The sequence below is a fragment of the Semicossyphus pulcher genome, unplaced genomic scaffold (assembly GCF_022749685.1).
Source record: "Semicossyphus pulcher isolate SPU_LCO1_2020_fin unplaced genomic scaffold, fSemPul1.0.p SCAF_19, whole genome shotgun sequence".
Classification (NCBI taxonomy): Eukaryota; Metazoa; Chordata; class Actinopteri; order Labriformes; family Labridae; genus Semicossyphus; species Semicossyphus pulcher.
Window position 1 is genome coordinate 22,792,980 of NW_027211692.1, and position 23,531 is coordinate 22,816,510.

At 39.8% G+C, this 23,531-nt stretch overlaps 1 protein-coding gene and 1 pseudogene across 1 annotated transcript; one reads left to right on the forward strand and one right to left on the reverse strand.

Annotated features, from left to right (window-relative positions):
- Window positions 1–1,093: 1,093 nt before the first annotated feature.
- On the reverse strand, window positions 1,094–9,084 carry LOC138597460 (von Willebrand factor A domain-containing protein 5A-like; annotated as a pseudogene).
- Window positions 9,085–10,560: 1,476 nt separating this feature from the next.
- LOC138597461 (von Willebrand factor A domain-containing protein 7-like) lies at window positions 10,561–23,357 on the forward strand. Its single transcript, XM_069669057.1, has 17 exons — window positions 10,561–10,566; window positions 12,366–12,644; window positions 12,913–13,146; window positions 13,391–13,487; window positions 17,478–17,612; window positions 17,730–17,925; window positions 18,088–18,257; window positions 19,516–19,628; window positions 19,770–19,886; window positions 20,106–20,321; window positions 20,845–20,977; window positions 21,086–21,238; window positions 21,362–21,454; window positions 21,569–21,852; window positions 22,159–22,295; window positions 22,418–22,577; window positions 22,669–23,357. Exons 1-17 carry the CDS (start codon window positions 10,561–10,563, stop codon window positions 23,224–23,226), a joined length of 3,081 nt encoding a protein of 1,026 aa, XP_069525158.1. The 3' UTR covers window positions 23,227–23,357.
- The last annotated feature ends 174 nt before the right edge of the window (window positions 23,358–23,531 follow it).

Here is a 23,531-nt window from a genome sequence, read left to right on the forward strand (position 1 = left end):
AGTGCCAAATCATAACCAAAGTTATCTCAAGACACTTTACAAAAAGAGCAGGTCTAGACCGTACTCTTTAGCAAGATTTTGCCATAGCTGTTAATTGTACTGTTTAGAGTAAAGTAAAAACTTTTGATGCATGTCTGAAGCATCTAAACATTTCTGTGTAATTGGGCTCTGGGCTTTAAAGGGGATTCCCTTCTTGCAGGGATACATTAACATAGGCTGCACACCTAAACTGCTCTGGAGTAGGGTATGTTTAGGATAAGAGATCAAATCAAAGTTGTCTTGATCCCGGATCTAAGTCTGTGGATAGTGAGGGGAGTGTTCAGGAACGGCAAAACACTTTTCTGGATGATTTTTCAAATCAAAGATATTTATTTCAGATATTTATTTGTGCTTTAATGTATCATCCTGCAACAAAGACTGATAAAAGCACTGAAGCCTTGAACAAGTTGTACTTATAAGATACAAAAGTAAGCCTTCTTACCACTTTGATTTTATAATATTTTTTAATTCCATGAGTCCGTTAGACACCACCCGGGCGGCAGCAGAAAGAATAGGTCTAAAACTGTCTTACACACCATAAGCATACATCTGAGCAACTTATTAATTTAATGGAATACCCAGATGAAATAATAGTCAGATCTTTCATGTACTAATCTACCAACACTTAAAGCCTGGATTCATTTTTTAAAGTTCTTTATACTTAGGATAGGATGCTCTGCTGACAGTAGATTTGCATGTTTTGGATCTGTCATGTGGTGTAATCAACCCCCTTATTTTGTGAATGCATTAAATACAGAAACCCTGGGTGACTTACTGAGATGATCATCATAGTCATGTGACCACTTAGCGTGATGTCTTTTTTTACTGTTAGTGAAGAAAGGTAGACAGAAGTTATCCCTATGTTGAACTCGCTTTTTAGTACAGGCACAGTTCTATTTTTAGTTTGGTTAAGTTTTTGATATGTGTCGAGTCTGATTTCCTAGGAGAAAGGAGTGCAAGAAGAAGAAGAGGAACATTTGAAAAAACAAGAAAAAAAAAAATTTCAGTCTGCATCTGTGCATCATTGTTGAAGTTAACGTCTGTAGTGAGAACCTCAGAGACCCAGAGCATCTTCCTGCACTTTGCAACCCAAGAGTGCATTTCCAGCTTCCACGCACTCTTTCACACATGATGCTGGAAAAAAAAGAATCAATCAGAAGACTGAATGTGGTCAAATAGCTGATTTTGATCAGCAACACTTTTTATTTTGTTATTACCATTCTGTGCACGGAGCCATGACACAGCCTTTATAGCCAGAAGCTCCCACTCTTCCTGATCATCCATCTTGACACCATGAAGCCAGATCAGAGACAGAATGGTGGCCCATACTTCCTGGTTCACCTAATTCACCAAATCAGGGAAAAGAACAAAAAAAGGCATAAGAAAATTGAAGCAAAAATGAAAGGAAACTAAACTTGATGGTCTTGAACAACATAATAATGCTTACTAAATCGGTGGCAGCAACGGAGGTAGAGAAGGGCTTGAGTACCATTAGTATCTTAGTTCCTGATTTCCAAATTTTTGTGAGATGTGTATTTTGTTTGTCACCATTTCCAATTGTTTTGTAGGTTTGATTACATATGTTTTAGAAGCTATGCTCGTTTGATAAAACCATATAAACCTGTGTCATATCTAAGTTTAATTTCTAAGTTCCTTATTTATTGGAATTATTTATTATTGACAGTAACACACCACCGATGCAGGCTTTAGCTTTTCCACCTCTTCGCTGGTCTTTCCCAGGGCTGCAGCCAGAGCTGGAACTAGGTCCCAGCAGCCAGACGCCTTCTGGAGGGAGACCAACTGAAGCAAAAGGTCCTTGGGAGGCTGACTTGGTGAGGAGATTTCTGACAAGAAAATCAAAAGGAAAAAAAATCTTTGTGGATACTTATTTACATTTGGATCACTCTCTGTGTGTCCATTTGTATCTGTTTGACACTGAGCAGATATAATTCTGGTAAAAATATTTGAGAGAATATGTGAATCACTGTTTTGCAGTTTTAGATGCCACTTTATATATTCACTTTGTTTATTGCTTCCAATATGTAATGTGGTTTTCTTTAGCTTCTTTGATAATGAATGGGAATTAAATACTGATAATTCCAGTATACTGCTAAAACAAGACAAAAAGTGTGATGAACAGATTTTATTTGTTCTGTCTTGTCTTTAATAGTTATCAACAAAAAAAAAAACAATAGCCATGTTAGCATCTCTGTCCGGTATAATTGAAAATTTCATGCCTATCCGTACAATAAATGTAAACAGATGTGTCTTAAAGATATAATCTCAAAGATTTTCATTTAAATAAATGTCTGTTAAGTCACTATCGCTGAATGAGGTAAAACAATGGTGATTGAGCCTATGGCCCACTGATGAAAGCCTTTGCATGAGTGCACCCCAAAATGCGCTGCAGAGCAAACAGCGTCTGTGTGCTCCAGACCGTTTGCGAGTATTTCAATGAGTCATGTTAAGCAAACATTCGGGTTATTCGGTGCAAATTTGTCTCTTTTTCTATGCCTCGTTGCAAAAAGCACCTAGTTCACAAATTCCAGCACTAACAGCAGGTGGTGGGAGCTGCGGTGCAGTATTATACGGGCTGTCAGGCTCAGTTTCCAGTGTTTCCAGTGATAATGACTACAATTCCACCGTCTGTGTGATCAAAAATTGTATTTGTCTGTAAAAACAATCTGTTAATAATATAATAATATTGTGTAATAATTGTATATTATTAATTATATTGTCATTATTATTCTAATTGGGAGACCAATCAGTCCGGGGCTGAGCAAGGCTCAACCTAATACTAGTGAACACCTGTCAAGTATGGACTTTACAGTAAGCTGTTCAAAGAGCTGCCCCCTCCTCTCCCGTCTCTTCATCGATCTGTGCATGTGGTTGAGGTCCGTCAGTGTGCGCGCACTTGAGAGTGCAGCACTGCACAGCAGAGAGCGGGGCTGCCGACAGCTTCTCTCCACAGTCAGACACAAAACAAGAGCAAACAGCACGGATCTACAAAACTTCATGGGCGAGTTTGTGCTTGAATATCATCTGGGCGATGTGTTTTGTGAATCAGACCCTGAGATGGACCAGATAGCAGGTGCAAATGATGCGCAATTTATAGAGCTATCAGTGGCCCCAATTCATTCTTAGTGTATTCCCCCAAAGTAATTCAAATGTAAGCTGCAAAAAATAAAGAAAGAAAGAAACACATACATATATAATGTGTGTTCCAAATGCATTCAGCTTTTTACTTACTTGGCATGGGGAGAGAACAAGCTTTCGTGAAGCATCTAGCTCGTGGAGCCATAGCACGGGCCCTTCGTACTTTGAGATTAGGAAAAACCCCGTAAGAAGTCAAGATATACAATGAGAGTTATGAAACAAGAAATATCAACTAAACTTAAACAATATGCATTATACTTACCACAACTGCCTTTCACAGGAGCAGCACAGCCCCTTAACACTGTTAGAGTAAAAGAGCTTATTGTAATTACTCATGACATTCTAAAATGCTAAATGCTATCTCTTATCTCCAAATCAAATGCAATTATGAGACTGATTGTTAGATTTGTAAAATATGAATTAAAGCAGTACATCTTCACGTTTCTCTACACTACCATTCATGGTAACTTACACTACCCCTTAAATAGAGGACATTGAAACGCTCACTGGGTGTTGGAACATTTCTGCGCACCAGAGGTCCTTGAATCACTTCACCGTCGCCTTTTTTGACAGCAATGAAGGCAGTGAAGGCACTGCTCACACCTGATTGCACACTGACCTCCACCACCTTCTTCTTCACACTTTCATCTTGCTGTTCTCTGGGCTCTCTCTCCTCCATCTCCAGAGAGCGAATCAGAGCCCGAGCAGCCAACCTGTGAACTGTTAATCTGAAGACGGTAAAGAGATGTCGAAAAATTTGTATACGGATTTGAAATATTACAATTAATCCATTATTTAAATTCCATCAATCTTTTTTCTGTTGTTGTTGTTGTTGTTTTTTTACAGCACAACAGTATAATGATGGTGAAAACATCTTTGAATTATTTGGGGATGCTTTAAATTTAGATAAGTGAATAAATAATTACATAACAATACTTCACTTTGTAAACTGCCCAATCATGTTGTAAATGTAAAAGAGAAACTGGAATAATAATGTATTCCAAGAATGTTTAAGGTGGAAAAGAGGCTGTAACAAATTCATGAATTAATAATTAAGCGCAGTATTAAACAATGCAAACACTTGGGTGAATTTTTACAGTAATATAAAAGAAACTGTGCTGGTAATCAAGATCTTGACTGTTTCTAGTTTGTGGGGTTCAGCAACAGGTCTGCTTTGATTAATAAATACAAAAATTTTAAATATAAAAAAACACTAAACAGCCCTATAACAGCTGTTTAAAAGTAGAGAGAAGTAACATTAAGAAGATTGCAGGCAGTAGTTTGTGTTTGTGTGTGTTGATTAATACTAATGAAGCCTCTTTGATTTTATTAGAAAATAATTCAAAGAGGGTTAACACAACTGGACAGTTTTCACTAGCTTGCTTAATGTTTTGTGTAACTCCTAGTTCTTTTAAAAAAAAACACAGTTGAAGTTTCCTGTCTTTATTTGTATGTATTTATTTTCAGAATGATGATATGTTAACTCATTCTCTACTTTGTGTGTGTGTGTCAGCCACAGAGCAGACACTTACTGCTACTTATACTTTACACACTTATGTAGTAGTGGGATGTTTATCAATACCTGCTACTCTGTTGTTTTAATCAAACTCAACATTTTTATTGTCAAGAAAAAGAATAATGTTTTACCCAGTGTCCCCTGCAGGTTTGAGCCTGAATTGCAGCTGGTTCTGAGAGGGACGACCTGCCAGGCTGTACTTCACTGTCACACAGCCCTCTGCGTCCTCTGAAGTCTGATAACAGTAACAGTTTAATAAACCATATTAGAGAGAGAAAGAGAAAAAGAGAGCAATGATTGAAATGGCTTCAAACCATAGTGCTTACATTTCGTAATAAATCATTAAGCGCTGGTTCTACCTGTCCAGTGAGCTTGGCATAAACTAGCGACCTTTGACCCTGGAAAAGTGCTGTGATTGGTGGAGAGAGGACAGTAGCAGACACATTCTTCGGCAAATCCCATGTGACTGAGATGTCCACCACAGCTGGTTGCAGAGCATACCGCAGTGACTGCATCACCTGGTGAAGAAAAATCAGTCATAAACAGATTTAACTTACTCACTCACCTGGAACCACAAAACTTTCAACACAATCTTTTATTGTATAGTTTAACTTGACAGCTTTTCAATGTGTATTGTTTAACTTACTTTGGGTTGCATCCTGTCAGTCCCTGTGATGAACTGAGCATGACCTCCTCCTTCCTTGGCCAACCCATTGATAAGAGCAGAGCTGGCCCCTTCCCCAATCCCAAAGGAGAAACATCTACAACACAGCAGTTTAGTTTTTAACAAAAACAGCAGGAGAGCATGGAACATATCCTTTGTGTGGGTGTTTCTACACCTTTTATGGTCACCTGTGGGAATGAGAATTCTTCTTTACCAGATCTATAACTTGTTCGGTGTTTCCCACTTCTCCGTCAGTAAAGACAAATAGCTAGGGAAGAGAGTTAACATGTCACTAAAAGTAACATAAAAAACAATAATCTGCTATAATCCTCCTAAACATTTTCTATCTAATCCACCAGGTGGCAATTTCCCATGTTCTAACTGTGCCCAATGTAGTGCTATGATTAGAGGTGACGTCTTTCTCCATCCCCATACTGGTAAGAAGTTTAATATCAAGAACAGAATCTCATGTAAAACTAAACATGTGGTTTACCTCTTAAAATGCCCCTGTGGGCTAGCCTATGTAGGTAAAACTAAACATGAGTTAAAAACAAGGATTTCTGAACATAAAAGCAACATAAGGAACAAAGATGAAAAATCTCCGGTGGCCAGACATTTCAATGCAGCAGGCCATGATGTCTGTTCTCTCAAATTTCAGGGCATCGAAAAGGTTGATTCATTGAAAAGGGGTGGAGATTTGGACAGGTTTTTATTGCAGAGGGAAGCTTTTTGGATTCATTCTTTGCAAACTGAGAGCCCTAAAGGCCTAAATGAAGAACTGCTACTCAGTTGCTTCCAGTAATTAATATTTATGAGTCAGGGCATGCACCTTCATATTTCATATTATATATGCCTATTAAGATTGTGCAGCATAATGTAGTTGTGTTTATGTATGTGTGCATTGTACACATGTGTGTATATGTGGGTATAGGTATGTATATATATATATTTAGGTATTTATATGTGTATATATTTATATTTATATATATGAATCTAAAATAGGATTTGCTACTTGTTTAAGAAGTTTTATGATTTGCTGCAGAGTAAGTTTCCCTATGTAACCATATTTATTCTATGTATTCTATGTCTTTACATGTGGTATTGTTCTGTACCTTGTGCAGGATTTTGCACTTTTTTGGCAGGGACATGCAGCTCTTAATCTAATCATGTATACCAATTACTTTTTGCTACTTGTCCTTGTTAATATGGATTATTATAAGCACTGTGTTATATGTATAATGTATAAAATGTATTCTATGCAAATGGGCTGTTGAAATCTCCTAACTGACTGTCTGTAGAGGCAAATACATTTTTGTTTACATTTTCTGCCATGTATTTGGCTTAGTAAGGGATCTGTCCATGTTATTTGTAGAAAGTGAAACGTTGTCTTTGTATGGACACACTTCCCGCGTTCCTTCCTTCCTGCGGTGTGGTCCTTTCACTCATTTCATCTCACCTGGGCATATGTATCAATTCCTTTGTTCTCCTTAGTATGCTGAAGACGGCATAAGAGCCGAAACGCGTTCATCTGTGACCCACATTAAAGTCAGTGTTACTTGATCCTGTGAGTGCAGGAGCTTTTTGTTTTTTCTGGATTTCATTTTCTGCCGTGCACCCGAAATGATACTTTGTAACTTATTTTTGGAGTTGTGCGCGCTGCCACTGCTGTATCCAACTAAAAGTAACATAACATCACACCCAGAAGCATGCAGCTTTTGTTTAAAGTCCTTAATTTGTTCTCTGGCGGCTGTGTTAGATGCTATAACAATCACACAAGTGCTTTTAATAGTAAAGTATAAAAAACAAGGTGTGGTAAGAATGAACTCATGTGTTACTTGTGTAGGTTGATTGTGAATGCAGGGCTGGCTGTAAATATGTTTAAGGAGCTCAAGGATCTCTGTTCCTCCCAGATTAGCCTCCATCTCTCCAACTTTCTTCAAAGCCTCTTCCATGGTCTTTTGGCTGTACTCCACACTCTTACTGCAATCAAGTCAATAAATGAACATGTTATCACAGCACACAAAAGCATAGAAGAATTAACACCAAAAAGTAAAAGTTTGTCAAGGTTGTGACTTACGGGAAGATGTGTTAATAGGATGACCCAAAGCTATAAATGTTGAAATAGCAGCCCATTGGTAAGCTCTTCAACAGGAGCAGAAGGGTATCCTTAAGAGAACAGAAAAAAAATGATGACAGCCACTGTGTGAGAGGGACACTTCAAAGGATTTTATGGCAGAATTTACACATAAATACCCTGGCGCTGCTAATGCGACTCTGATGATCCTTGCTGTTGTTAATGCGTGAGTCCATACTTCCAGATCGATCTAATAAACACACAAACTCTCCACATGAGGCGACTGAAGACATCAAAGCCTGGGGGAACTCAGGGTACAGACTCAGCATCACTACTGGATCACCCATCACAGTGCCTGAGGCAAATAAAACAATTTTAGCATTTGAATACATCAGCTGAAGGATAAGAATCACAAACTTTGCATATGCAAAAAGGACCTTCCCTAATTTGAACTAACCAGGTTTGGCAAAGGCCTGTCCTGCCTCCACCACAGCAGAGGGCTGGTGGGCATCTTTGTAATAAATCAGCAGTTCAACATCTCTGTCAAACTTGTGTCCTGAAGCCAGCTTGATCTAGAATATATTAAACACACACAGAAACATAAAATAAATGATATCTCTTGTTCTCAGTATAGAAGAACAATCACACACAGAAGTAACATTAGCACTCCACCTACCGTGGCTTGGGTCTGCTCTGTGTTGAGGTACTCGAGAGGGTCAAGGGTACAGTTGGACTCTATTTTAGACACTGGACGAGAAGAGGTCACACGGGCCAGGAAAGACAGACTGTAGGGCACCAAAGAGGCTGGTAATGAGGTAACTTGGACGTTGCCACCTCCACTACCTCCACTTCCTGTGAACAGGTTAGAAATGCTAAAGTTAAAGAGCAATAAATTACATTTAACAGCAAGGAAAAAGTAGAATTTTAGAATAAGAAGTAGTTACAGTTTATTAAGAAAAACAAAAGTAAGAGTCTACAGTCACTTAGGCACAGCTTTCACCCAAATGCTAATGTAGCATGTTAACATGGTCATAATAGCAATGCTAACAAGCAGACATTTAGCAGGAATAATGTTTCCCATTTTAAACATAGTCTGATGTTTTTAACAATAGTGTAATGGGTTGATATGCTAACTTTAGTAATATGTAAATGAGGCTGTTGAGAATGTCCTTAATTTTTCAGGTAATTTCTCAGAAAAAAAGGACCAAGTACCAGTTAATAATAAATCATCCTGATGACGATGTTTGGACTAAAGACAACAAATGATGGACGTAGCCACCCAAGAGGCCACCCATTGGTTTCTAGACTGGGTGTCTGAGGCCTCAAGTTTGGCCACAGGTCCCCGCCACATTGGATTCCATATTAGAACTTAAAGGTGGTGCTAAGATTATACAGTATGGTATGAGGTCTAAGGTTAATGACATGGTACAATAGGCCATAAGGTGCAGAATAAAAGAGCGGAAGTAATAAAATGTTAAATTGCAATTATAGTATAATATAGTTTAGTGTAATATAAGTATAGCTTACTATGGTATGGCAACAATACTGTAATAATGTACATTATTTCCTGCAAGTTCTATAATTAAGGTCCAAGCACTTTTCACCTTTGTGAAGGATCTCAGTCATCCAGGTCATGGTAATTAGAAACTTGATCCAAAAGGGCAACTGGACTTGGTTGAAGTTCCTGAAGATGTTTCACCTCTCATCTGAAAAGCTTCTTTAGTTCTAAACTGACTAGTAGACAGATAGATTAGATATAAGTCTAGGTCATGTGTAATCAAGGGGGAGTTGTTAACATGAGCTGTTGACCAACAGCTTGGAAATCAATAAATTCTTCTCAATAAATATTACTCACAAGAAAAAAGAAACACCTCTGTGTGAAAAAGTGTGCTTCAAAAATATATTTCTATTGTATCGGGGCAGATAATAATGATGGCCTATGGGCTATAAAAGCGATTTGAAGACAAAAACTGGGAAAGTGTCAATCTAGTTTTTTACTACAAAAAAACTGATTGAAATTTGGGGCTAATGAAACCAAGCGTTGTTTTACAGGTTATTGCTAAGCAAAATGTATTTTTGCAAAATGACCTCTAAGCATTATGAGCTGATGGCATCAGGACCATGTATTGTTTGCATACACACCTCAGGCCCAACAATTGCAAAAGGATGCATCATCCAGCAATTTAGAAGTGGAATGGTGTTGATACAGTCTGAGAAAAGCAAAAAGGCATTCTTTCGAGAATGTAAATTAACTACTCTAATCAGCACCTTTATTTATTGATTTTGCTTAATGTGGGCTCTACACTCTCTTTTGACTATGAATTATATTGCTCCTACAACACACAACAAATAACAGTTGCTGTCCTTAAGAAAACATAAGTTTAGACTAATACAAATTTCTTGCTCAAACACCTTTTTGGTCTGCCGAGCAAGAGTACCTTTTAAAAGTTGATGTTGCAAAAAAAATCAACTACATGTAACTTCAGTCAGTTTGAGAAAGTATCAGCACAGAGATAAACTGGGTTACCACTCGTGTTCAGAGTTCAAAGAGTTTACAGGTGAAATAAACTTGATTTCAGACAATGTAAAACATTTCTTCAAAGCATTGTTTACCAATGGAAAATACCATCAAAGTGGTGTCATGTGCTATAAAAGTGAAGCTCATGAGAGTATATCCAGTTCCCTCTTTGCTAAAGCCATGGCTATACATTTCAATGTCACACAGGTCTTAAACCTGATGCTTCTTTTCTTTTCTCTTTTTTTTTTCTTGTTGGAAGAGACTATTTTGATGCTCAAGTTTTAATTTACAGATCTATGAGAAGATATCACAGAGAAAGAAAATGTTCCTCTACTTAACTGAACAAGAGAAAATATTTTGGTCTGGTCAAATAAAGTTTTTTATGTTTCATTTTCTTTCTGAGAAACATACCAGACCCAAAGCTGCAAGGAAGAGGTTGTAGTGTTTGCAGTTCTAAAAGCAGTGTTTTTTGGTCTTGTAAGTAAAAGAGAGAGTGATAGATGGAGGGCAGGGGGTTGGGAAAAGCCTGAGTTGATCACCCTGGCTGGTAATATATGCGGCTCTTTTGTGGGGAATCAATGCACCGTGCAATAATGGGGGTAAGGAGGTGCATAGGACTGTAGGGGAGCCATGACGAGATGTCTTCTGCCTCATGGTGTGCCCCCCTCGCTAACAAACGCACTCAAGAACACACAGTGTCAACCAGACTCTAAAGCAAAGTGCCTCGAGCATTCATATCGTGCTTGTTATTTTTCTTAAAGAGAAGCTTGCAAGAGACAAGAGCCCAAGGACAAACAAATACGAAGACTCAATAACTTTGTTACACTGACAGGAATTTGCTGTGATTCTGGGCCAAGTTTCTGCAGCTGACAGGTTGCGGTTAAGACTCTACCTTGTTATATGAAAGTACGTGCGTGCTGTTTTTTTTTTTATACCTATAGGACTCTGACGTCTCTGCTACATGCTGTGGTCTCTGCAAAGTCTAGACCAAAAAGTCTCCCAGGATGAACTAAGGTGAGAACATTTTTATTCTGTCTAGAAAGTAACATACAGACACAGCATAATCCATATATTTGCAGTTTCCTGGTAAAATGCAAACTATTAGTGAAAAATAAACACTAATGCTAACACTATTTGCTTTACAGTTGTATTTACAGTTGTATTGAAAAAAAAAATTGCTTGTACTTTTTTAGTTGTTCCTATTTCTCTGTGATGAAGGAGGAAGTCCGTGTGAAGCATACTGTACTTGCAAGCTTTTATTTGTCGACAAGGCTTCGTTACTTAAAGTGAACCACAATAAAACTGTGCTCTCAATTTAAGAGACAACGCCATTCATTTAAAACTGATTTCTAAATGGAGAGTCTAGCAGAGGGGTGGGAGCAGTAGTTTATAGGTCTTATGTATTGTTTCAGCCCCCCTCCCCTTGTGAAAGCACAGACTATGAGAACAAAACCAAAGTATTGTATCTGAATAAGGATGACAAGGAACAATAGGAGACTGTGTACAGCCTAGGCTGAGAAAAATGTGAGAGGTTTGGGAGGGGGGTAATGGAGTGGGAAATTACAGAAAAGGACACAGACTGATCAAATTAGCACAAAGCATTTCTTAACAATAGGGGTGGGTAAGAAGAAAGCACTTTTAGATGACAAAATCTTGAATCACTAAAAATTCAAAAACATTCACAAAAAAAGCTTAAAAGGTAAAAAATAATAATTAAAAGCTAAAAAAATAAAATAAAATGCTGCCCTTATCAGTATTTTATAAAAAATAATGCATCAAATTATGTTGCCTGTAATATCAAATCTACAGATAAATATCACCAAACTCTGTAGTTCCCCTCAGGTCTTTAGCATTTTATCATGTTTAAGCACATTGCTGTGCCACAGCTTTACAGTGCCTGTTCACAAAAATATAGTGAAAATGGCTGAGACAAAAGAAACTGGTAGAAAGGAAAGGAGACAGAAATAGCAAAAACAAACTGGAGCCAAACATTTGCTTTTGGTAGAGACTAAAATAGAACTAAAAGGAGATGTACGCTGACTTACATTTGTGAGGTATCCAGAAATAAAGCTCCAAATAAATGCTGTTTCTCTGTGTCTGCTGGAAATGTAAATGCTGTTTTTATCAACCATATCAACTTTACAATGTCATAATGTGAACATTGTTTTGTGTTTACAATTGGTGTCTCTGCTCATACATTGCTTAAAAAACAGTTAAAGCAGATTTGGATAAGTTAGTCTATTTCATGTACATCTCAAAGGATATTTAGAAAAGGAGACTTTTAGATGATGTACGCGATTACATTTAAATGTAAAAGTTGGCTCATGCTATCTGTCACACCAATCAAAAGCAGTGATTACAAGATGAAACTGACCATAGTGTTATTTTATTTAGGTAGGATGTGACCCACCCTAACCATCTTCAGGACATGATGACGCAGGTCAGAGGAAGAATAAGGGAAGAGATAATGAGACGGATGCACTGGTTTATTCTCACCCATCTTCTCCTCCTGGCTTTACCATGCACTGGCTTCCTCCCCAACTTTTGGTCTCGAGTGTTAACGTTGTCCTGGGACTCCCACACACACCAGTACATTACAGAGCAGGCCATTATCAATGTTACTATGGAGACTCTGGAGGGCATGAAAAAACACCAGGAAAACCATGTGGAGAAACAGGTGATCTGATTTCTGCAGTCAGTATACAAAAGAGTATATAATACCTACTGTGGTTTACAAAATCAATTTTACAGATACAGATGTCACTGAGGTCAGTGGTCAAGTGAGCCAGCAAAGGTTAATAAGGGCTTAACTTAACTTAAATAACAGTTCAGTTTCTGTATACTATAGGAAAAGCTCTTTTTCTGTGTCCATACTACATTGTCATATTTTAGCAGAATTACACCTCATTCCAATGATGGTAAAAATCCACCTGTATCCCTCACAGACGACACTGGGCCGTGGCTTCTGGAGAGCCGTGGGAGAGGTGGTGAATTCCAATGCAGCCATGGACTTCTTGAGCTCCACCAGGGCCGACCCAGTGTACCACTTTGATTCAGAGCGTGTGGACAGTGCCACAGGCATGTTACGTCAGTTTTGGGCTCAGATGCTGCTCTCAGTACGGGCCAAAGAGTACCAAAGTGCTCGTCACAGCTTGGGTCAGCTATTTCACTCCCTGCAGGTACACGGCAGCATTGTCATAAGACACATACAGCCAAAGAACAAATAAATATTGTGATATAACCATCACCCTGAATAATAATCTTGAAAATAAAATGCTTTGCAGAGAAAGCCTTCGGTGACCATATTACGAGATATAAGATTAGTATAAGATTATATGCTTCTTGGTATCAGCCTTTTGTAGACGCATTAATCCTAATAATCTTCTTGAGCAAAGTTTTGTCTTTAAACTTCTGTCACACCAGGACTTCTACAGCCACAGTAACTGGGTTGAGATGGGCCAGCACTTCATTTACCTCCACCTGCTGCAGCCAGATGAACCTGCCATACCGGTGGCTAAAGGTAATAAATATCTATACATTATTATTACACACCCCCCACTTTAATCAAGAATCAAGAACTGATTCCAGGGCTTGGAGGTGGGTCTTTTTTTTTTGCGTTATTAGTAGTGTGAGAGGTTTGGCTCCTGAAATACATATCAGTGGCATATTTAGATACAATTTTTAAAAAAGGTAAACAACAGATTAAGTATGACGATGGTGGTGGTTAAGAGTGGGGTTCCAAAGCAGTGTCCTCATTTTGGATCCTTGTGGCTAGAGGGTAGAAGCTGGCCTGGTGAACATGGTAAATGGACTGTACTTATATGCCACCGGGAGCAATTTGGGGTTCAATGTCTTGCCCAAGGACACTTCAACATGTGACTGTAGCAGTCAGGGATTGAACCCCCAACCTTCGGATTGAGAGGTGACTGACTCTACGACTGAGCTGTACCTTCTTTCCAACTGCAGCAGAGGAATAGGAAGTGTTTTGGGTGGTTGGGATCCTAATGATTCTCCAAACCGTATTCTTTCAGCGCCTAGTATAAATATCCTTAAGGCAAAGTACAGTACAGTCTATTGCTTGTGCAGCCAAACAAATTCCTCTATGCAAGTCCATGTTCTTGTCTTAAAAGATGGACAACATGACAGCTCCCTAAAAGTGAAGCCAAAAAATTTTGAGCGCCCCCTGCTGACTGGCTGCAGTTTAGATCATAAAGCCCACCTACTGCATGTAATAAGATGGGACATGAGCCAAACTGTAAAATCAAAATACACACCAAATACATTTTTCTAATATTATAGTTAGCTCTTATCATGCTAAGTGTTCATTTTTCTGACAAGTTTACTTTTAATTAGTTATTTGATGCTGTAAAAAAGATGATTTACAGCTCTGTTGACAAATACAGCTCCTGCAGCCGAACAAATACAATCACTACAGTCATTGAAGTTCCCATATCTGTAAATTGCTTCAGATCAACACAACGAAACTGTTCTGCTGTTAAATATACTGACGTGCAGGATCCTTGCTGTTAAATGTCTGTTTTGGTCAGTGACTACGGTGGCTCCACCCGCTGATCTTTGCACTGCGCAGCTCTGGCTCAAAAAAACGTCACCAGCGCAAGATGGCAGTGTCCACCTCGGGGGTATTTTGGCTTCAATTTTTACAATGAGAGTAGATGGAGACGTGTTGACCATCTACAGTCATTGGTCTAGACACTCTGGATGGTTCAGGAATTTAGTCAGTATTTAAGGTTCCCGGAATTTCGTCAACCGTTTGAGCTGTAACAGTCAGTATGCATTACCCATGTCCGGAATTGTAAGTGTAATCATCAGTCAGTGTCACCATACAGAGTATGTTGATATTAAGGGGTGCCTAGTTCCTTGTCTGCTTCTTCCCAAAGTCCTGGTTGTCCATTTTATTCAGCCAGGTCTTTTCATTGTTGCCTTTTATCAGGCCCACCACAGCTGTGTTGTGAGCAAACTTGATGATGGTGTGTGGAGTCCAGAGCAGCTGTGTCAAGGGACTACAGCGGGGGGGTCAGAAGAGCCTTGGGGTGCACCTGTGATAAAGACATGGGTGAATGAGGTGTTTCCACCCACTATCGTCACCTCTGCCCGTCATTCAGTCAACATGCACCCTGAAGTCAGGTCTTTTAGCTTCTTGATGAACCTGGAGGGAACTATGATGTGGTTCACTGACTTGCAGTTGGTAAGGAGCAGTCTCACGTAGCTCCTTTTCTTGTTCAGTTGTGAATGTTACTTTGCTATTCAAATCATACATGTTGTGATCTTATTATTTACACCTAACATTCAGGATAGTCATGTGAAATTATTTAGATGTGACTTATAGTTTTGTTGTTACTTAACTCCATGAGGATTAGGCAGTACTGACAGTGGTGAGCACCAAATCCTAATCTCTCCGAGGCTATCAGTAGGGCTACAGCCGGCCCTGCAGTCATTACAAACAAGTTCAACGAGGGTTGATGCAGCAGACAGTGTATGTGCGGTCTGTGCAGCAATGCGTTGCCCATGAGCGTGGGAATCAACTTTGAACTCAACTTGTTACAGTGATGCTTTTGTCACTATTCATTTTCTTGCAGAGGGAATGTGGACCAAATGCTGACATGCAGGCAAGGCAGGTTGACTTAAGACTGAGCAACTAGATGAGAGGTCAGTCATTTTTCAGTGGAGAGACAACTAGAACAAAAGTCAATGTGCATGTGACAGTTGCATGTGACAGTGTTCAGAGAGAGAGCAGCCAGCACACCAGTCTGGTTCTGCACAACCACACCTAGCAACATGTAAGCTACATTCTGGCCACTAAACATAACATAGAACCCCAAACCCTGACTATATATACAGTGTGGATGTTAATGACAAGTGAAAAACAGGTGTGCAGGAAGGTGGCTGATCAGGTGATTGACAAAAAAAATTATTGGCCCTTTTCAGTCTAATTATTGATTCAGCCAATAAATCTGTTTTGCTGCTTTTTATTTAATTTTTAATTTTAATTTTTTTTTTATTTGGCCTTTGCCTTTTTGGAGAGGACAGTGGATAGAGTTGGAAATGTGGGAGGAAAGAGTGGGTTGACCTTCAGCAAGGGTTCGAGGGTCGGGTGGAACCCAGGGCTGCTGCGTAGAGGGCTGTACCTCTATACATGGGTTGCCCGCTTTAACCCCTGAGCTAAAGTGACGCCCCAGTAAGTTTAGTCAGACATTCTTTCTGCTTCTTTATTTCTTTATTTCAGACCCAGGGGGATCTAAAATCACAAAACACAAAAAACAGACACAAAAGAGAAAAAATAAAAAAATAAAATACAAAACCTTCTACAATGTTCAATGTCTGACATACAGACAAGTTCGCCAGTGGTTCCACAGTCTGGAATAAAATCTGACACAACTGCGTACAGGGTTAGCCAGAACAGTGATTAAGTCGTTTTCTGACTCAGATGCCCTACACATAAATCTATACATCAGGCTACGTTAAATAGCAGGGCAGGTAGGTACCCCGACACTGACAAATATATGGCTTGCACTGGAGCTTCTTGAAGCTCTCAGCAGCAGCCTCATGCTGTCATTATAAGCCACTGTGAGTTTTCTAATGCTGCCTTGTTTATAACGACACCACAGGTAGGCAGTATACAAAGGTGTACAATACGCTCTAATACCCTTTATTGTGGCCTCTGACAAATTTTGAATGGATTTTAACTGTATGTCTAAGATTTAAAAATAAGGGTCAGGCTAAAATGTTCTGTATTTCCCCAGTACAGCTGCGTGAAAGTAGATTGCCAAGATCTTAAATTGCAAGAATGAAGGTCACCATGACTATGTGCAGTTATCTGTTCATCTAACATGTTTTATCTTTCCCATTAATACCATGGTATTGTACGGTATACTGTATGTATTATGCTACTACTTTAAAGACCAATACCATAGCAAAATGTAACGCAATTGAATGCATAGTTCCATATGATACTACAAGACAGTGATACCATTACAGAATCCTTGTTATCATTGCTTAATCGTGCCTTGGCCTTTTATATGTAGCACAGACAGTAAAAAGTTTTTATACACAGTTTGGTCGTATTGGGGCGATTATTTACATACCTATTATTTTTCATGTACCATGGTCAATCTAAAAACACCATTACATTGAAGGATAACTGTGCCTGCCTGTGACCTTAGAGTTACTTGACTCTAACTCCATTATATTACTTTTATAACTCACTTTATGTCAAAATGTAGGCAGTCCCTCTATCACACAGAAAAAAAAATTATTATGTCAAATAGTTGTTGAAAGCTGTACCAAATAGTTTCTTACAACTTGGTTCATAATGTCACATTTTAAATGTGTGAACTTAATATAGAATAAAAGGCCTTCAGTCCTCAAACCAAACCAAAGGTAACAGCAAAGTATTTTTCTTTCAAATAAAAGTAGACTGCTGGAGTAAGAATTTGTAGCTTTAGGATATCATAAAAATAATAGACTAAACCCTCTTCCTTTATATCCACAGACAACACTCCTACCTGTATGGAGTGCTTCAGTGTAACCTGTCGAGACAACCTCCTGCCAAGACTAACAAAAACACAGCAAGACTCCCAGCTGCTCACCACTGGCTACTTCAGCACTTTCCCTCACAAACCTCAGGGTGTGTCAATGTAACATCAGCCACTGACAACTGTAATCCTTTCAAAATGCAATGAAAAAAATAACATTTTTATTATATTTTATTAATATAAAGTTGAAATGGCTTTTTACTTTTCAGGAAAATGTAGTCATGGAGGTATTCTGGACAGTAGCCGCTTGAGAGGGGCCAAAGGGGGCATAAACAAGGACAGCACCTCACCTATCTTCTCCCCTCACCATTACCTCCATGTGAAAGCTGCCACTTTAGCTACCGAGGCTACCTTGAGTGTACTGAGAGACCTCAGAGACACTGTGGGCCACAAAACCTTCCTAAGGTAAGTTGTGACTGTAGGTTGAGGTTGTATTTTCTGAAGGAGAAAAAACAGTATGCCCTAATTGTTAAATATCTTATCTTATAACGTGTGATTCCTAAGTAAATGAATCATGAATATGTTATCTTAATATTTGTAGCTGTTGATTGAATATTCCTTTGACAGGCTCTTCAGTGTGAAGCAGGTTCCTGCATTGGTGTTTGTCATGGACACCACAGGAAGCATGTTTGAGGAGATCACTGCTGCTCGCCTCCGAGCCCACTCCATCATCCAAAGCCGAGCCCAAAATCCTGGACAGCCTGGAACCTTTCTCCTTGTGCCTTTTCATGACCCAGGTGAAGGTCTCAGTCTATAACTAACAGTCTGGAATTAAACAATAGTACAATGAGCTTAAAAGATCTGATTAAAAATTTTTGTTTTTGAATCATTTTCATCAACCATTACCAGTGTTTTTTTTGCTTAGACAGTTGTTGCTTTTGTCATTTTGTTTTTAATATAAATATTGATTAACAATTATAAGGATTTTACAGTGACAAATAGTTTGGCATGGGACAAAGACACAAGGCCTTACCACTGTCTATTAGGCTATGGCTATAAGTCTGTACACTATAGAGCACTACTGCACAGCCAATTTTCCAAGCAAACGCCAGTTGCATTGTGTGGATAATGTTAGTGCCTCATATTGAAAAGATTTCTGGAATAAATAAGACAATATTTCTTTGTGTTAGCAATTCGTAGAAGGCCAAATCTGGGTTCCTCAAAGACTAGCTTGGTGTGGAATCATTTGACAGACCTGCAGTAGAGAGTCCTTACCTCAACATGATATTGATTTTGAAATTAGATTCAACAACCACACACACATCACATTTTTGTGTTTGGCATTGAAAAAATGCTAGCCTGTCTCTGGCCAATGGTAAATCTGCTAGTTCCCTGGCAACATCGTTGTCACAACAGGTTACTGGCCAGGCCATGTCTAATACATAACCCATGTCTTGTCTATGTCTTGTACACCAATGTGATACAACATAATTAATTGGAAGCTCTAGAGGTTCTAGTAGGCAAATTTATCACAACTGCACAAAGTCTGAGTCTGTAGTCTTTGTGCTATGCTGAGCTGACAGATTGATAGCTGTCGTGTGTAGTGTAATCTTCTCCTCTGTCTGTCAGCATACAATGAACTCGTTGGGGTGGAGGTTCGATCCCCAGCTCCCTGAGGCTACTTGTTGAAGTGTCCTTGGGCAAGACACTGAACCCCAAATTGCTACCAGTGGCAAAGCCAATGGGAGCTGATTGACAGTTGGGCACTTTTCGTAGCATCCTCTGCCATCAGTATATGAATGTGTGTGTGAATGGGTGAATGTGATATGTAGCGTAAAAGCAGCTTTGAGTGGTCGCAAAGACTAGAAAAGCGATATATAAGTACAGTCAGTTTACCATTTATTTCTTTCAACAGGATGTAAGGCCTTATGAATGTTTGCAAAGTCATCAACTGAAGCTTCAAAACGTCATTCTGATAGATCTGCTGTTATTTCTGCTCACAAGGTCATTAGTCGTTGCTTACCATCTAACATTCCAATCTACCGTGCTCTGCAGAGGTTGGACCTGTGTTTGAGACTGAGGACCCAAATCAGTTTATGATGCACATGGAGAATCTGATGGCACTGGGAGGAGGTGACGAACCAGAGATGTGCCTGTCTGCCATTCAGGTAAATTTAGGTGCTCTTCTTTCTAACCATTGTTATCAGGTGTATGAATGAGTATGATGAATGATGATGATGATGAATATGTGCAGTATGAGAATGAGAAGCATGTGGCTACTGATTTACCATTGTGCTGTGTTTTTTCAGCTGGCTCTCACTCACAGTCCACCACTTTCAGAGATATTTGTATTCACTGATGCATCCCCTAAAGACGCCCACTTGTTTGATGCAGTGAAGGCCCTGGCACTTGAGAAACAGAGCAAGGTAGGTTTTGATTAATTAAAAATGATTCCGCTGTCATTAAGCTACAAATACAGGTGAAAAGTATGAATATGTGTTCGAAGATCAGCAGACAGGCAGACTGATGATGTCATCCAGATACATATCTCTAATTGCTCTGTGGGGACTGCAGTCAAAAGTTGTGTAGATGCCTATTCCCCCCAGCTCAACCTTTGGTCAAATCTTTGGTGGATTTATCCTCAGGTTACGTTTCTGCTTACTGAAGATCCCAACTACTCAAAAGAGAGCAAAGGCAGGAGAAGGAGGAGGAGGAGGATGAGCAGGGAACCTTTGTCCCCTGATCGTTTTTCTCTCTACTCTTCACTGTCCTCCCTGTCAGGAGGACTGACAATATTCACCACCAACTCTGACATCCACAAAGTCTCTACCATAGTGGAGGATAACACAGCCCTTGACAAGGTACGGCAGTTAGTTCCCCTGTGGAGCAAACTAAGCGAGCTATGAAGGCCGCTCCATAGTGGTTGGGATTTTGACAAATTGCATGTAGATAATGTTTGCAACTCGTCATCTGAATAGAAATATTATATGCACTCTTTTTTTGCCTCTGTTTTTGGTCTCCACAAACTCCTGATGAAAATATCTGTCTCTTTAGCTGGTAAAGGCTTCACTATGTTCATCAACTAGATGCTAGCTGTGGGTGTGACTATGTAATTCAGCATTCCTGCTGAAAACAGCTTCCTGATGCAGTTAGAAATGGTTGATAGGTCCTGTGAAAGACAACAAGGACTTTAAAGTGGCCTGCTGCAAAAGAAAGACCTCAAAGACAGTTAAGTGCTCTTTAGAGCTGAGGGTCTGCAGGGTTTAGGAATAATCATTTATGTCCTCGTCATACAAGATGTCAGGTGACCAATGTTATAAAATATTGATTTCAGACACTTTCTCTTTAAAATTAAATCATGCACATGTTTTCTCCTTGTCCCAGGTCACTCTCCTTCATGTGGAGAGTGAACAAGGATTAATGTCCTCCCATTCCTTCAGAGTTGACAGCTCAGTAAAGAACATCACACTTCATATCACTGGCATTCTGATTGAATGTATCCTTACCAACCCATCAGGTAAACAAGGAAAAACAGCACTCATTACTTGCCCATACAATCTTTAATTACCACAACTATGCTTTGCATTTGATAATATAGTTAATCATCTTCCTCTGCTTGCTATAGACCAAAGCCAGTCTTTGTTGAGAGAGCAAAGCCCTCTGGCAGAGTTGCAGCATTTTGAGGGTCTCTACCGAATCACCCTGCTCTCTCCTATACAGCCAGGACAGTGGAAACTCCAAGCCAAGAGTGACGGACACCTCACATTCAACGTAATAGGTAAAAGGAAAAAAACAGCATGACATTCAGCATGTTCAGTAACAGATAATGAACAGTACACATGTCATTGTCTAAGTGCACCTCATGTGAGCAAAGAGAAAAGTATTGTCTTTTGATCTGCAGGTGACAGCGGTGTAGATTTCCTTTATTACTTTGCCACTGTAACCAATGAGACACATCCAGGTCTGGCCAGAGTGGAGGGCAGTCCAATAGCAGGTAAAGCATTGTTTTTTTTCCTATACAGTATCATTAGTGATGTATCAATCATAAAACCAGGAGTTTGCCTGCCATTTAGTAAAACCACCTTTTTATCTTTATTTGATTTCCCAGGTGTCCCTGCCTTTCTGGTGCTGGTTGTGACAGGCGTCACTCCAGATGAGGAGGTGTCTTTTAGTCATGTGATGCTGCTGGGAGCTGACGGGGACAGTCTCCAGCAGTTTAAGTTAAATTCCTCCTCCTCTTCGTCATCCTACTCTGCAGAGGAGCTGGTGGCATGGGTGGAGTCTGTTCCCAGAGTACCCTTCAGTGTTCGACTAGTAGGCCGAGACAGCAGAGGAAACAAGCTGGAGCGGGTCTCCTCAGAGATGATTCAGCCCACTCATGTTCAGATACAGGTAATCGTACAGCTGTGAAATGGACAATATTTTAAACTTGTGAATTAAGCTTTAGCTGTAACATTGAAAAGTATGTAATAAGTACTGCCTAATACCACAATTATCACTCGTTTCCCTATTTACGAATTGGAGCATTTTTCAGCATTAATACTTGCCTAGAAGCAAAGTGCAGACAGAAAATGAGCAATTAACATAGCAGAGCTTTTTGAAGAGAAGCCTCTTTTGGTACAATCACATTGATGGACCTCACTTCCACTGGACCTGCTGTGATAATCTCTCATAGTATGTGTCTCTCCATCTCCTCAGGTGTTGTCTGTCCCCCAACTGGTACCTGGTCACAGAACATTGGTGGACTTTGACATCCTGAACCATGGCCCAGCCCGACTCTTCAGTCTGACTGGTGATGACGACTATGGGTATTTTCAAAAGAAAGGACATCACAGGTAGAGCACTGAGTCAACAGCAAGACTTTTGTGATTTCTTATGCGTCCTCACTTGTGCGCACTACGAATGTGATATTAGAAAAGACATTTCACACTTTTAAGTTTAAGTCTCTTTGTCCCAGGTTCCATGTTGCAGAGCAAGAGTCGTTCCGCGGTCAGGTGGAACTCCATGCTCCTGCCACAGCTCAAGCAGGAGCCACTGTCACCCTTACACTTACAGTGCGTGCTCATGACTCTCCAGACTCTAATTACGCAGTGGCCTACATGACTGTGGTCCCACTGGTGAGCATTAACTGAAGATCATAAATGTATGTTTTAATGGTTGTTGAATTTTCTTTGTATTGAGCTTACATCCTTCCTCTTTCACTTGTAGGATCCTGACACTTCCCCACCTTCCTGCTCTTCAGCACGGTTACTGTCAACCTGTCCCTCCATTTGCATTGAGTCTAACTGGAGTGTATCTCTTGTCGTGTCAGACAGGGGGCGCTCAGGCCTTGCTGCCCTCCAGCTTCAGAAGGGTGAAGGCATTCTTTCTTTATTTCACAGCCCCCCGCCCAGTGAGGACAGTGTGGGGGAAGCCCGGGCTGGCCCTGACCAGCAACAGGCAGACAGGGACAAAACAACCAGTGGAGGCCATCCCCCCCACCACCACAAGGCCAGACTGGAAAAAGGCGACCCCCCTTTCAATGTATCTGAATGGGTACTGGGCTCATCTCAGCCACTGTGGGTGAGGTACACTTCCAGCTGCTGCTCTGCTCAGGCCGAGCTGCTGGTTTGGGACACAGCTGGAAACATGAAGCGTTGCCATCTAACGTCTGGCCAGCAGAGGCAGCTAAGAGACAGGAGTAGAGACACCAGTGGAGCTGGACAGCGGACTCTCCCAGGGGTCTTACTCTTGTTTTTGGGTCTGATGTGGTTTTCTCTGCTTTAGGTTGATGCAATGTCCTATGTTTTGCAGGTCAAACTAATCTCTAAGTTGATCACTTGATTCCAGCAGCCATCCTGAAGAGCTCCACATAAAAAGATACAATACTTGAATCTGATCAATGAATGAAAAAATGAATGTAGTACTAAATCAGTGCACTTAATACAAAGCAATCTGTCTTTATAATTGTTGATAAGGTGTTTGCCATTGTAATTTTTAAAGGTGTGCTGAATAAAGAATAATCATATATTATTTAACAATAGCTTGGATTTTAATTTATTCTTTCTGTTTACATTTATATCTGTCACAAC